Source organism: Sinocyclocheilus anshuiensis, unplaced genomic scaffold (assembly GCF_001515605.1).
Source record: "Sinocyclocheilus anshuiensis isolate Anshui unplaced genomic scaffold, SAMN03320099.WGS_v1.1 scaffold680, whole genome shotgun sequence".
Classification (NCBI taxonomy): domain Eukaryota; kingdom Metazoa; phylum Chordata; class Actinopteri; order Cypriniformes; family Cyprinidae; genus Sinocyclocheilus; species Sinocyclocheilus anshuiensis.
Window position 1 is genome coordinate 1,458,139 of NW_015555783.1, and position 16,251 is coordinate 1,474,389.

Sequence of the window (16,251 nt, forward strand, 5' to 3'; positions counted from 1 at the left end):
TAATACAAAAATGTGTCAAATTAATTTAAAAAAATATGAGTATAGATCAATAAAATGTGAATAACAGCTCAGATAATTTGGAAACAAATTCATGATAAATGTTTTCACATTGATTAAAGATTCCATATTCACTTTGGTTTCTAGGCACAGCTGTTAAGATTAAATTAAAATCTCTTCTGAGATTCTAGAGGACACAGGAAAAAAAAAAAAAGCATCTAAAAAGCAGGAGTCTTCGGCAAACACCTCCATTTCCTCTAAAAGGAGATATTAAAACGATCTCATTTATGATTTTTATTTTCGAAGGCTTTCACACAAACTGAAATGTGATTGTGATGTGTCTACACACTCACACACACACACACACACACTCCAGACTGACCTCCCGGTGCGCTGCAGCTCAGGGCCTCCGTGTCCACCATGTTCCTCCGGCTCTGCCAGCTCTCCATTAGGCACTGCAGGGATCTTTCTCTTCTCCTGTTATATCAGACACACAGACAGAGGAGTGTTTGCAGTGATATTCCTCAGACGTTCTGCTTAGTGTTGGTTCTAAATCTGTGACTGTACATATTAAACTACTGCAATTATTTCAACATGCAAACATTTGTTTTTAGCCAGCTATGATGTCATCATAACATCTGCATACTGAATTATGATTGGTCTTGTGTTACTTGCATTTATTAAACTAATTTATAGTTGTAATTACACTGCATAGTTGAATCATTTACTCACCGTGATGCTGTTCTAAAGAAGTTTTTGGTTGGTAAGATTTTTTAATGTTTGTTGAAATATCGTATGCTCATCCAGGCTGCATTTATTTGATCAAAAATACAGTAAAATTGTGAAATATTATTACATTTGAAAATAACTGTCTTATATGTTAATATATTGTGAAATGTAATTTATTTCTGTGATCAAAGCTGGATTTTCAGCATCCTTGCTCCAATCTTCAGTGTCACATGATCCGTCAGAAATCATTCTAATATGCTGATTTGCTGCTTATAAATGCCTTTACTATCACTTGTGACTAATTTAATTCATCCTTGCTTAATGTAAATATTAAACAGTAGTGTAAAGGATTTTCTTGTGCTTATTTTTAAAGACAAGCTCCCCAAAAATGTCTTCTTTTTGTATTCCGTGGTAGAAACAAGTCATGCTGGTTTGGGACAGCATTACAGCAAGTAAATAATGCCAGAATTGTAATTTTGGGGTCGATTATCTCATTAAAGCGTTTAAAATCTCAGGGGGCATGTCAAACAAATCATTTAGATCATCAGGGTTCAGATGAATCACTGTATGCTCAGTGGTTCCTCAGATGAATGCTGCTCTTATCTCATTGAACAGCACTGAAAAAGGGTCAGTTTTCACTCTTTTCTCTCACAGTACAGTGTTAATCCTCTCTTCAATATTTTCTAGATAGAGATTCAACAGCAAATGCTCCATTTTAATCTTTATAACCAGATGGAGACTCACAGCCAGCTGTGCTTTTATAAATCATGTGCATTACATCACATGACTTACTGTACATACACATGTGGCAGAAAACACTGACTTTGACTTAGCAAACAGTTTTTCATTTTATATTAACCACAATAAAGCCATGGCATACTTTTAAACACTTTTGAAGGAGGAATATGAGTGATGTGCACTTCATGATGCTTTTCCCTCACTAAGCACTGCACCTCATTCCTGTCAATGTAATTCAAATTTTCAATTTGCACAAAAATTCATATTTATGCACAATTTGCATTCGTCTACATACATTTAACTATTTCAAGATCTTTAGATCAAAAGCCTTTTAAGATCATGAGAAACACATATGTGACCCTGGAGCACAAAAGCAGTCTTAAGTCGCTGGGGTATATTTTTAGTAATAGCCAAAAAAACATTGTATGGGTCAAAATTATCAATTTTTCTTTTATGCCAAAAATCATTAGCATATTAAGTAAAGATCATGTTCCATGAAGATATTTTGTAAATTTCCTACCGTAAATATATCAAAACTTAATTTTTGATTAGTAATATGCATTGCTAAGAACTTAATTTGGACAACTTTAAAGCCGTTTTTCTCAATATTTAGATTTTTTTGCACCCTCAGATTCCAGATTTTCAAATAGTTGTACAAATACATGTACAAACCATACACCAATGGAAAGCTTATTTATTCAGCTTTCAGATCATGTATAAATCTCAATTTCAAAAAATTGACCCTTATGACTGGTTTTGTGGTCCAGGGTCACATATTTAGTCTTTTGACTAAGAGTTTTCTTTAACTTCAATCCTTCTGTTTTCTATCCTACTTCAGCTCTGTGTTGTCTTACTGTAAGTTTCTCTGGTTAATACAGTAGTTTCTGTTTCACTGACCTGGGACGGGACGTTTTTTGGCGGCTCTATCCTGATGGACGGGTCCCATTCTCCCGGTGGCAGAACTGTAACTTGGTCAAGAAATTCATCAATTCCTGCAATCAGATCATTGCGGTCTTTAGCTTTATAGGCCACATCATGGAAAACCTACAAAAGACAAAACCAGAACATTCTTAGTCAAAAATGTATGGATATTGATTTCCACCACAAAATAAAGCATAAAATTAAGTTCATATCTCAAAATTCCTGACCTTTTTTTATATAAATATTTATATTTTTCATTTCTATTTCTATTTCTATAAATATATATTCTGGAAAAAAAGTCATTTGTGACATAAACTCGCAATTGCAATGAAAAGTCAGAATTATACGATAAAAAGTCACAATTACCTTTAATATTTTTTCTATTTCATGGCGGAAACAAAATTGCAAAAAAAAAAAACAACAACAATTGTGAGATATACAGTAAACTCTGAGACGTAAACTCAAAATCCCGAGAAAAGTTAGGATTGATCATGTAAACTCAGAATTCTCAGAAAAACAGTCAGAACTGCGAGATGCAAACTCAGAATTCCGAGGAAAAAAAGTTTTTTACATCAAAAAGATGTAAACTAATAATGCTAAGAAAAAAGCGTAGAACTGCAAGATGTAAAATTCAAATCAATTCTGATAATAAAAAGTCAGAATTACGAGATTTAACTCTGAATTTTGAGAAAAGTCAAAATTATGAGATGGAAACTCATAATTCTGAGAAAAAAGTCAGAATTGCAAAAAATTAAAATATTAATTTTGAGAAAAGTCAGAATTGTGAGATGTAAACTCAGAATTCCAAGAAAAAAAAGTCAGAATTGAAGGATAAACTAAAAAAAAAAAAAAAAGTCAGAATTGCGAGATGTAAACTCAGAATTCACAGAACAAAATTCAGAATTGAAAGATATAAACTCAAAAAAAAAAGGTCAGAATTGCGAGATCTAAACTCAGAATTCAGAGGAAAAAACGCACTGAAACATTTTGGACATTATTATTCCATTATTCTGTTTGTGTTTCATGAAAGAAAGAAAACAACGCAGTAAATAAATGATTTTCATTCTAAGACAAGCTATTTCTTTAAGACTTCATATACTGGAAGCCCGGTAGAAAAGTACATATTCACATTTTCACGCTCTTCAATAATGTCTTAAGATGATGCCTTAGCAACATCAAGCAGCAGCTTGGCACGAGGGTGGTTTTCTGGCTAATTAGCAGTCATTTGCATGTTATTATGGCTGTTCTGTAAGTCTCCTCTGCACCTCAGAGACTAAGTGAGAGAGAATCTGCTGAGCTGTGAAAGACCTCAGGAGTCTCCAGTGCTCTCATCTCTGTGAGAAGAACGCTTCAGTCTGCATGAAATCCAGTTGATTCAAGCAATTAGCCACTCAACGCTGGGAATTTGTAAGGTGTTTTTACATACAATGCAAAGCAACAATTATATGATAAAAGATAGAAATGTTCAATATTGAGTTACATTTATTAATATTAATGGGTCATTCCTTCCATGTAGTACAGTTTCATGTCTCTCGTAAGAGTTTTTTTTATGTAAATCACAATAAATTTCTTTTAGCATGTTTGAGTTAATACATGTTTAATTATTTAAAGCAAATTTTAAATTATTTAACCTTGGTTTGAGCGGATGACAAAAACTTTTTTTTTTTTTTTTTTAAAGAAATATCCTTGGTGTTTCTTCATTTTTTTTCTTTCTCTAATTGAAACGTATCAAACAAAATAGCTTTCTCCTTTGAATATTGTGTTGATAGATAATTATTTTGTATGTTATTCCATTTCCATTCATTCTTTAATTAACAGAAGCCAGTTCCTAAATTATATAATCTTCCAAGAAGTGACATAGTTTTTGATTGATTTGATGAACTCTGTTAGGTTTTCTGTGGTATTAATTGTTTTGTATCTCTCTAAAAATTTACTGTTAGATCAAATTACAGAAACTGGGATGATACAATTTTAGAAAGTATAAAATTATGAATATAACAAAAATTAAATATAAACAACAAGTAAGTATAATATGTGACCCTGGACCACAAAACCAGTCATAAGGGTCAACTTTTTGAAATTGAGATTTATACATCATCTGCTTTCCATTGATGTATGGTTTATTAGGATAGGGCAATATTTGGGTGAGATACAACTATTTGAAAATCTGGAATCTGAGGGTGCAAAAAATATCAAAATATTGAGAAAATCGCCTTTAAAATGGTCCAAATGAAGTTCTTAGCAATGCATATTACTAATAAATTTACGGTAGAAATTTACAAAATATCTTCATGGAACATGATCTCTGCTTAATATCCTAATGATTTTTGGCATAAAAGAATTTATCAATGCTATGTATTATTGGCTATTGCTACAAATATACCCGTGCTACTTATGGCTGGTTTTGTGGTCCAGGGTCACATATAAAAAAAAAATCAATTATTGAATCAAATATTTTCAAGTTGACAACTTTATGTAAGTAGACTTTCCTTTTTAATAACTAATTAGTTGGTTTGTGTCACTCTAAAAATTCCCGTTAGATCAAATGACAGAAATCGGAATGACAACATTTTTTAAAATATACATATCAAAATATTTTTCAAATATATGATCAATTATTTGATTCAATAATTTCAAGTTGACAGCTCAGACTTTCATTTTCATAAATGCAGCTCATTTAATCAGAATTTAGAATTAGAACTCTTAGCTTTTTTCAAATTGATTTTGGATGATTCTAAATGCCTCTGGATCAAAGATAAAAAGTGAACACAAGAGTACTTTGTTAAAAGCTGTAAACAACTGTATGCCCTCTTACCTCATCTGTCATTAAAGTAGCAATTGATCTGCCAATCTCGTGATATTGTGGTCCTTTACCCAGAGGCCCCAGCAGGATGAACAGGAACCTGACAGATCAGCCACAAAACAGTAATGGAACTGGTGTCAGGTTATCAATATAGACTAAAACGTCCAGTTCTATGCTCACCTGGTGGTAATGGGCACCTCTGCCAGGCCGTTCAGCAGTACAGCAGGAGAGAGGCGGACAAATGCCACGACAGGCCTGTCCAGAAACTCCAGCTCTCCAACCAAAACATTAGAGGCCTCTGCACCCGGAGGAATCTTCTTCATGAAGTGCAGGTCTATCTACACACAAATCATTATGCAGAGTCAGGTTACTGAAATGCACATGCACACGGAGAACAAAGCCTGGCATGGATGTTTTGAACAGGTTCATTATACAGACCTTATTATACAGACTAAATAGATTTTAAAAGTTGAGCCATCTGTAAATTGAATACTTTAGCAGTTATATAGATGTTCTTTAAAAAAAAAAGACAAAAACACAACAAAATTACTCAAATTTTAACTACAATTTTAATGAAAATCTAAAAAAAAATGTAAATCAAAATGTTATTTAAAAATAAAAATATAAATAAAAACTATAACAGTACCTCAATAATAGAAAAAAAAAACCTAACCTCAGTATTTTCAAGCCATAATTATGCAACCCATCCATATCTAGGATTCTAAGTGATTTTCACATCTGGATATGGAATATTAAAAAGCATGAAAAACAAATCCATAAAGCTCTTTGTAAAATTCTGGAATTCTGGTTCCTATGGAAATGCGTTCTTAGGCTGGTTTAGGGTCAAAGGTCAAAATGATGTACAGAACCAAAGAGATTATGTATGTTTGCATAATGCAAAGGCCATGTGTTGTGTAAGATTTCATAATATTACTCTCTATATTATTGCAGCATTTCATCACGACCCCTGTGACCCCTGACAGCACCGCAGCCGCTCTCTCATCTGTTCATTGGATCACAACACTATACCCACTTAATGCAAGAAACAGAACAGTCTAATGTCAGGTAAAGAGGGTTTCAACCACAGTGTGTTTGAAGCATAATCCCTCTTCCCAGAACAGACAGACGGCAGACGGAAGCGCTTCTGAGAAAACACACAGACCTCTGTGTACTGCACTGAACTGCAAGACATGTCACACTGTAAAAGTCTTTAAGTTGCTAAACCAAATATGGTGAAATATTTATATACTGTAGAATTAACAGGACATTTCACTATAAAATGCAGTAAGATTCGTGCTTTTGCAAAGAAAAAATTAAGAACGTCCATAAAATGTATGGAAATAAATGCATGTTTGTAGAATTCTACATTATATATTACATTTATCAAGAAAATACATGTAATTGGTGATAAAATAATGATTTTTAAAATGATTTGTTACGCTTTTGTTTTTTGTACAATAAAATATCTGGTTATTTAAACTACCTTTTAAAAGTTTTAATGCTTTTGAAAGAAGTCTCTTATGCTCAAAAATCCTGAATTTATTTGCTTAAAAATACAGTAAAACTTGTAATATTGTGAAATATTATTACAATTTAAAATAGATGTTTTCTATTTGAATATATATTTAAAATGTAATTTATTCCTGTGATGCAAAGCTGAATTTTCAGCATCATTACTGCAGTCTTCAGTGTCACATTATTCATGTTAAAAATGGTTTTTGCTGCTTAATATTTTGTGGAAACATTTTATTTTCAGCTTTCTTGATGAATAGAAAATTCAAAAGAACAGCATTTATTTATAAATAGAATCTTTTGTAACATAAATGTTTTTATTATCACTTTTGATCAATTTAATACATATTTACTGAATAAAAGCCTTCATTTCTACTAAACACACACCCTACACATTTGAATGGTTGTATATCATGGTTTCTGCATAAATATTAAGCAGCACGACTGTTTTCACCATTGATAATAATCAGCTGCAAATCAGCATATCAGAATGATTTCTGAAGGATCATGTGACACTGAAGACTGGAGTAAGGATCCTGAAAATTCAGCTTTGCATCACAAGAATAAATTGCATTTTAAAATATATTAAAATAGAAAACACTTCATTTAAATTGCAATATATTCCACAATATTGCAGCTTTACTGTAAATTTGAGCACATGCATGCAGCCTTGGTGAGCAAAAGAGACTTCATTAAAAACATCGTAATGCTTCCAAACTTTTGACAAGTTGTGCATCATTACCTTGCTGAAGTCCACAGCACTGTTTTCACGGCTCACGTCATTCTTGCCCTCTGTGGTCAGTGGTTGAGACTGCGGTGGAATCATCTGACCTGCAGACAGAGAGAGACTATCAATCAATCAATACTAATCAGTGTTAATCAGCCGATGAATGGAACGCAGCATAAGCATCGGCTGTATTAAATGTAGCAGACTGAAATGATTGTGTTTATGGATTGGTAGGAGAGAATGATTTTAATGGAGGTCTGTCATGATCTCAGATGTGTTTTGACCATCACTACTGATTACTACATCCATGAAGAGACATAATGAGCAGAGAGACGATGGCTCCTACTAACTTCACATGTTTGCCTTCAAAAATGGATATAAATAAATCACCAAGCATCACTTTATGGAAACTCGATTGCGCTCTACTCTAAAGGCAGCTAAAGCAGCTTTCAGCGCATGAAACAGCACCAAAGCCCTTAGTTAAGAGAGCATCTCACATGGCATGAACAGATTTGTGTTTATTAGTCATGCTCGCTGCTGTTTTAATGCAGTTTTGGCTCAGCTCTGCATGAATTACAGTACTAATGATGCTCTGTGCATCTGCACGGCACAGAACGAAGGGTCTGGTACACTTCATGCGTTAGCGTTAGCGTGTGGGAAGCTGGCAATCTTCCTAAACATAAGCCCTGTATAGAGGTGATGAATATTCAATATAGCCTTCACCTTCCTCACACAGTGCAATATCATGTCATTTATCTGCCAAATTACACTGCTTATCTACTGGGGCAAATTGTATAACACTAAATTCACACTTATGCTGTTTACATTTGCTTTTATTTTGTAAATTCCTTTGGACAAAATGCATAATGCATGAATGTAAATGAATCAATTTAGCATCAGTCTTAAGTAAACTAAACAAACTAAAAGAAACAATGCTACTAACTTTAACTACATTTTTCAGTTGCATGAATGTTGCTGCATTCAAGTACTTAAAAGCCATAGCTAGTCATGTTTTTGTGCAGAAAAAAACATGTGTATTGGAAATTTGTAAGCTTTGTTTGGCATTTGTGCTAAAACCAAGAGGAAAGGATGTGCATTAGGTGCCTAATTGACACTTTACTCTGTATTTTATCCTTGTGCAGCCAAAGAGAATCATGGGAAATGCAGTTCTGTCATCCAATAGAATGCAACAATCCCATTCATTTTCTCCATAAGGAACTGATTTTAAAGCTATCTCATAAACCATTAAAGACATATCTACTATGAGTTACAAGGCTGTTAATCGATGGTATACGCTTTTGTTGAAACCATCACCCTACATTATTTTAACAATAATTGTGTTTAAAAGTGGAATTCCTGGTGAAAAACTACATTACCCATGATTCTTCAGAGAAATTTCTACCAATCAGAAAATTGATACAAGCTAATTGCACCAAAAAACCTCTTTGGCACTGCAAAGTTTCCCTATGATCTCAAACTGCTTAAATATTTGTAAACATATACATATTATGCAATAAACATAAAATATGTTGTTTCTATAATCAACATGTAAATTAATAGTTTTATATTTTTCTGTTGATTTTTAATGTCTAGTTCTTCATGAACTCAACACACAAACTTAAAGTACTTCTCACCAGTGACTATAACATTTTGATGTTGTTCATATGCACTTGTCTCTGCCATGACATGAATGCAGTATATTAGAATATCTCAGTCTCAAAAAAATGTTTGGATTCATTTTAGTGAGTCGATTCATTCAGGCAGTTTATTTTAATGAACTTGTTCTGCAAAATGATTCTTTAAATCAACACTCATTTTAGTTCCTGGAACTTTCTGTGCATCATTTTATGCATTTATGTATATTAACATATTAAGACTGACAGTCCACACAAACTAAATGTACTTAAAGGAAAGCGTCTCACCAGTGATTATTATTTTGGTGCCGTTTATGTGCATCAATTTCATAAGTATGATCATTCTGACATTATCTCAATGCAGTATCTTAGAATATCTCCCTCTCAAAAAAAAAAAGTTTGGATTAATTTTATTGATTCAATACATTCAGAGAGTTCATTTTAATGAACTGGTTCAGCAAAATGATTCATTTGAATCATCACATAATTCCTAGAACTTCTTGTGTATCATTTTATGCATATACAGTATGTATATTAACATAAGAATGTCACTAACTCCCTAACATATATCCTTGTTTTTGTGCCAGTTCACTTAATCATAATTTTTATTATATAATTATAATAAAATAAATTGCTTCTTAAGAAAGCTTATATATAGTTGATTTTCAAATTTGTAAAAGCTATAAATAAAACAAAGATTTTTGGATTACATTTTACAAGAAAACACTATTTCAGTCTTTCTTTAATTGTGAAATTCTCCAGCAATTTCTGAGAAAAAACTAATTCTACATCATATTTTTTTCAGTGTACTGTAAATTATGAGTGGCTTGTTGCTTCAGCAAAACTTCACAATCACCTTTAGAGGAACAAGCAACTAAATGAATCCAGCCATGGCTATTGAAGAGGTTTTTAGCTTAACAACGTTTGCTATTTGTTATTAATATAATCTCAGAGAATCATGCATTCTCACAGCCCGTCTCAGCATTTTAGACTACATTTTGTTTACCACGTGCAACCTATCCGTTGAGATAACCACCTTCACACGTTATGTTTTAGGAAGCACTAGAGCAGAAGGGAAAGTCTCTCAAGTTAAAAGTTGCCTGGATCCAAGCCGTCGTCTCTGTCTAGGCTGAAGGAGGCGGTGGGGTTCTGGTTTGGGTGGGTGGATGTGGAGGATGGAGGAGGGAGAGGTGAGCAGCACAGAGGCCAACATGGAGAACAGGATGAGACCTGCCCATCATTCCCATCACAAACAATTGATCGCCACAGAGGAGACTTAAAGAGATGAGATGAAGCGCCTGTCACACACACACACACACACACACACACACACACACACACACATACATACATACATATAAGGAGGAGACAAGACAACACTGAGATGTGCGAGTTGATTTTTGGGAGTGACAGATTTCTAATGAAAGTTTCAGAAGTGACAACTGCATTAAATAAGTAAACAGCCTAAATTATTGTTCCATTTCCAACTCATCTTATTTTTCCAATTTGTAATCGATAAATAAATATTTTAAAAACACAAATATTTATAAATATAAATATATACATAAAATAAAATTATAAATATTTATTTAAATTTGGTTGTTAAGATTGTTTAATGTTTTTGAAAGAAGTCTCATATGCTCATCAAGGCTGCATTTATGTGATCAAAAATACTTCAAAATCATTTAAATTGTGCCATATTGTTACAATTTAAAATAACTGTTTTCTATTTGAATATACTGTAGAATGTAATTTATTGCTGTGATCAAAGCTGGATTTTCAGCATCATTACTCCAGTCACATGATCCTTCAATGAAGACATTATAAACTTTTGATCAATTTAATGCATCCTTGCTCATAATAACACTCATTTCATATTCATTTACTGAATCCAAACTTTTAACCTGTAGTAGTATATAGTTTTGATGTCATTTGCAGAATCAGACCGGCAACCTCCTTTATTTTCTGCGCAAGGGCAAATCAATACCGTTTTTGTCCATGCAGTTTGTATCAGACTGCCTCTTGCCGATGTCGGCGAAAGAGCGGACGATGGGAATCCGATTGGCCAGTTTCTTCTGGTTCTGGTGATGGTGCTGCTTCAGAAGAGCCTCTTTGATCTTCTTCCTGACATCCTCTTCAAGATGCCCAGCCACTTCCTGTTGGTCCAGCACCATTTCTAAGAAATTCAACATACAACATCACAAATGATCAGCAGCAGAAGATAAAATGCATTATTACAGGCCTAAAAAACACACACACACACACACACACACACACACATCTTATTTTTTCAAAATGTTAATACATAAATATTTTTAAAATTAAAATATGTAAACATTTTTTAAAGAATTTAATGGATATAAATTAAGAATTTAATGGATATAATCTGTCACAGTCTTCTGCTCGAGTGCCCTTAAGAGCCATCAGAGGGCACTCTTTTGGACTTTGTGTTTGTTTTAACTGGACTGCATTTCCCATGGTTCCCCTCACTCTGCTCCCAAGGGCTTCAGTCTCGCTTTTGCTGTTATGTGTTCATGGCTCCGATTATCTTGTGTTTTTCCCTGTTTTGGATTACTGTTTGGATCACTAAAAAAATGCACTTGGATCATTTTGTTTCTTGAATCATCCCGTGACAGAATCAATATAAATATCACACTTGTAACATCACCATGGAATATTAACAATTTGGCAATAATCTGATGTCATTTAGATGATCTTTTTACATGTTTATAGTAACTTTATACTAAAACGTGAAAATTGGCACAGATGTGCAGCAGTATACAGTGGGTACGGAAAGTATTCAGACCCCCTTAAATTTTTCATCCGAATGCTATATTCATATTTGCCACCAAAGTGTTAATTATTCACTTCGAACCTGAATAATAAATAGAATGATGAATTCTTAACACAGCATATGTCTGGCCAGTGCCGTCTTAATACAGAGCTGATGTGATCTTTAAATGGCTAATCTGTGCTAAATGTTTGGCAAAAACCTCATCTGTGTCTATTTCGCAGATGTTCCTTGAACTCTGCATCAAGAAACTGACATAGATGTTGATGACAAGCGATGGAGCAGCTGCTCAGAGATCCGGAAGATACACAACAGTTTTGAGTAATGCAAAATTCACATGCTTAAGAGAGTGAGGTGCAAACACTGTATAATTCATGACTGACACTAAGCGATAAAGACAATTTCCACAGCACACTCACCTCTAGAGGCTTGTTCTGCATTGAAATTACATTCAAAAAATACAGTTCGTATACAGATAGAATGATTAATTCTACAACACACTTAGACCTTTTGTGACAACATGCCCCGATATTGTTGTCACAAAAGGTCAAAGTGTGTTGTAGAATTCATCATTCTATCTATTTTTCAGGTTATACATGCATATATATTTTTTTTTTTCCCCCTCCGTATCCAACTGAATATGCAACTCTCTCTCATGCTCAACTCATGAAATACTGACGCTCATAAGCTGAACACTGAACACTAGAACCTTGTACATATGTGCCAATTACCTGAGCTTTAAACACTGTGAGTCTGTGCATATGGCTTGAGCTTTCTTACACAAATCCCACAGAGATTAAAGTGTAAAACTCAGTTTAAGGTGTTCCTCAGCGGCATATGAGCACTGACACGTCCTATTACAACGTGCTAATTTGACAATGGAAGCTAATTTGACCAGAAATAGCAAACATTTTATGAGCACAGGAAAGAATGAAAGGGAAACATGTTCAGGTCACAGTTCGCCATGCAATCAAAACAGGAAAAACAACAAATTATATTTTACAAAATGAAAATTAAGTCTATTTTTATGACCACTATTTCTTCCTTTTTTTTTTTTGCATTTTTAAATGATTTTCAATCACATTTTCCAAAAACTCTCATTACCGTAATGCATGTTTTATTTTTACATTTTCTAGAATTAATTATTCTCAATAGTGATTCTCATTTGTACACTGCGATTTTTACTGTATTGCTAGAATACAATTTCATTTTTAAAAGTTAAATTAGTATAAAGACAGTTCAGCAAATACTACAATGATGTATAAACAGTTTACAATTTTATTCACATTACAGTACTAAAGAATGGGATTTCTTTGCATTAATGAGAATTATTTGGGGAACTGCAATTCTCATAAAAATGATGTCTCAATGCAAAAATTAACCAAAAAACGCTTAATGTCTTTTCTCCGTTTTTTGGCTTTTTTATAGATTTTTGGGTTAAATGTGACCTAGAAATGAAAGATTTCACCCAAAAGCCCAATGTGTTTCTATTGAAATCAGTTCTACGACCATATGTTGCATTTCTTTAGTATAAAACACAACCTGCAATCTCCTCCAGAGAGCTAGCTCTCATGTCCAGCATGACGGTGCCGTTGATGATGCAGCTCCGCAGCTCAAAGAGACTGTGCAGAGAGAGCGTCGCAACGTACGGTTTACTCCAGCGCTCACCTCCATCCTCCACGTCCTCTTCAAACTTCAGCCACCTGGACAATGAGACACAGACATGGTTAAAGGAATAGTTCACTCAAAAAAAAGAAAATTTGCTGTAATGTACTCGTCCTCAAGCCATCCAAGATGTAGATGAGTTTGTTTCTTCATCAGAACTGATTTGGAGAAATGTAGCATTACATTCATTATCAGAATGAGAGTCCAAACAGACTGGAGTGCTGTGGATTACTTGTTGATTATTGTGATGTTTTTATCAGCTGTTTGGACTCTCATTCTGACGGCACCCATTCACTGCAGAGGATCCATTGGTGAGCAAGTGATGGAATGCTACATTTCTCCAAATCTGTTCTGATGGAGAAACAAACTCATCTACATCTTGCATGGCCTGAGAGTGAATGAATTGTCAGCAAATTTTCATTTTTGGGTGAACTATTTCTTTAAAAACAACCATAAATGCAGCCAGAATACCAATGTCTGTGGAAAATAAGAGCTCCAAGATACATTTCAGAATTAAGAGCATAACTTTCATATGAAGCTCTCGTACAAATCGTACAAAACAATGCTTCTTTATATTTACATTTACATTACATTTAGTCATTTAGCAGACTATTACATTATATAACCTCAGCTCTCTTGGAATAGCGCTGCTCAACAGATTTAATGCATTAAACATCACTCATGCTCTCAAAACACATGAGAGCAGCCAAGAATCAATCTCTGAAAAACACTGCGCATTATCGCGTGATGTCAAAATATTGATTCATTATTTGTGGGCTAATAACAAATAAAGAGTGCTGAGATGGAGAAAAGCAGAAATCTTTTAAAAATAGTTTAAAGCTCATGTGTCAAGTGCTTTAAAAATGTAATTTGTGCATTTATTATGAATCTGAACTAATCATGCATAGCCCAAACAAGCGGAAATATCAGTTTTTGTTTTTTTTTACAGATTTGCATGTACTGACCTTGGTGCATTTCCATGAGGGCCATTTTGTAATGCCATTTCCTGTTCTTGGGGTTTCTTGTCACATGCATTGGTCATATGACAAAATATGTAAATGTACTCCTGTGTGATGTTTTTACTACACTTAGTTGTCTTTTCTAATATCATATCATTTTAGTTTTTATTTTGATTTTAGTTTAAGTTTGAATAATATGTTATCGTCACGATGCACACAGCGGTGGAGGTACGAAGAGACGCAGGAGAATACTTTGAGACTTTAATCCAACAAACAAAGTTTACAGACACAGGAACTTCTGGGATGACATTTAACTCAAGGAAAACATAACAGCCGACAGGAAACAAGGGGCAGAACACACCATAAATACACAGACACCAATGGGACACACCTGGGAGCAAATGAACTAATTAAACACAGCTGGAAAAAATTCACACAACGAGGACAGGAACGACCAAATAAGGGCATAGGAGCACGTGGGGAGCACAACACACAGAACACATGACATTACTCCCCCCTCCCGAAAGGCGCGTCCCGCACCGTAACAATTCCACCGAGGAGGGGGGGTGGGCGCCCTGGAGGCTGGTGCAGGACGGGGACAAGGAAGGCCTCCAGGGTGGATCAGGCAGGTCCGGAGGCCATGGCGGAGCAGGCAATTCGGGAGGCCATTGCGGATCCTCCGTGACCTTAGCCGGCTCGGCCACGGGCATATGCCCCCCAAAAAAAAATTTCTTGGGGAAAATTAGGAATTCTGGGGGGCGCTCTAGAGGAGCGGGCACTTGAGGGCACTCTGGAGGAACGGGCATTTGAGGGCGCTCTGGAGGAGCTGACTCTGGAGGGCGCTCTGGAGGAGATTCAGGGACTAGAGCCCACCTTGGGCTAAACACGGGGACAGGAGCCCTCACTGGGCTAAACTCGGGGACTAGAGCCCTCCTTGGGCTAAACACGGGGACAGGAGCCCTCACTGGGCTAAACTCGGGGACAGGAGCCCTCCGTGGGTTATACTCGGGGACAGGAGCCCTCCGTGGGTTATACTCGGGGACAGGAGTCCTCCGTGGGCTAAACTCGGGAACAGGAGCCCTCCGTGGGCTATACTCGGGAACAGGAGCCCTCCGTGGGCTTAACAGGAGATCTGGAGCCCTTCCTGGGCTGAACTGGGGATCAGGAGCCCTCCCTGGGCTTAACTGGAGATCCGGAGCCCTCCCTGGGCTTAACTGATCAGGGATCAGGGAAGCGCTTTCGAGGAGCCGGCACTGGAGCGAGCTCTGGGGCTGGAGCCGACACTGGAGCTAGCCTAGGGACTAGCACCAACTGCCTTCTTCTCCTTAGATTCCCCTCTAAGTTCGGGGTGAAAGGTGTGGTCGGCGGGCTTGAGAACGCCGCGGCCGGTGGGCTGGAGTGAGCGGAGACTTCAAGGGGGAAAAACCAGGAAAACAAAAGACTTAAGAAAAACGGAAAAGAAACACGGGGAGAAGAGGCACCGCTCACTTTTTGCTGGTCGGCTGTTCTGTCACGATGCACACAGCGGGGGAAGAACGAGGAGACGCAGGAGAATACATTGATTGAGACTTTAATCCAACAAACAAGGTTTACAGACACAGGAACTTCTGGGACGCCATTTAACTCAAGGAAGACATACAACAGCCGACGGGAAACACCATAAATACACAGACACCAATGGGACACACCTGGGAGCAAATGAACTAATTAATAAACACAGCTGGAAAAAATTCACACAACGAGGACAGGAACGACCAAATAAGGGCATAGGAGCA

The 16,251-nt window shown here is 35.7% G+C and overlaps 1 protein-coding gene across 2 annotated transcripts in view; it reads right to left on the reverse strand.

The window, feature by feature from the left end:
* The window catches only part of slc4a10b (solute carrier family 4 member 10b), an 80,586-nt gene that overhangs the window by 26,537 nt on the left and 37,798 nt on the right, over positions 1–16,251 (reverse strand). For both annotated transcript variants that reach the window (XM_016468859.1, XM_016468860.1), the window contains 7 exons: positions 13,395–13,555; positions 11,049–11,237; positions 7,443–7,531; positions 5,369–5,526; positions 5,201–5,288; positions 2,362–2,508; positions 380–474 (listed from right to left, as the gene is read on the reverse strand). In XM_016468859.1, the coding sequence (XP_016324345.1) occupies positions 380–474; positions 2,362–2,508; positions 5,201–5,288; positions 5,369–5,526; positions 7,443–7,531; positions 11,049–11,237; positions 13,395–13,555 (927 nt within the window). The remainder of the gene's footprint in view (positions 1–379; positions 475–2,361; positions 2,509–5,200; positions 5,289–5,368; positions 5,527–7,442; positions 7,532–11,048; positions 11,238–13,394; positions 13,556–16,251) is intronic.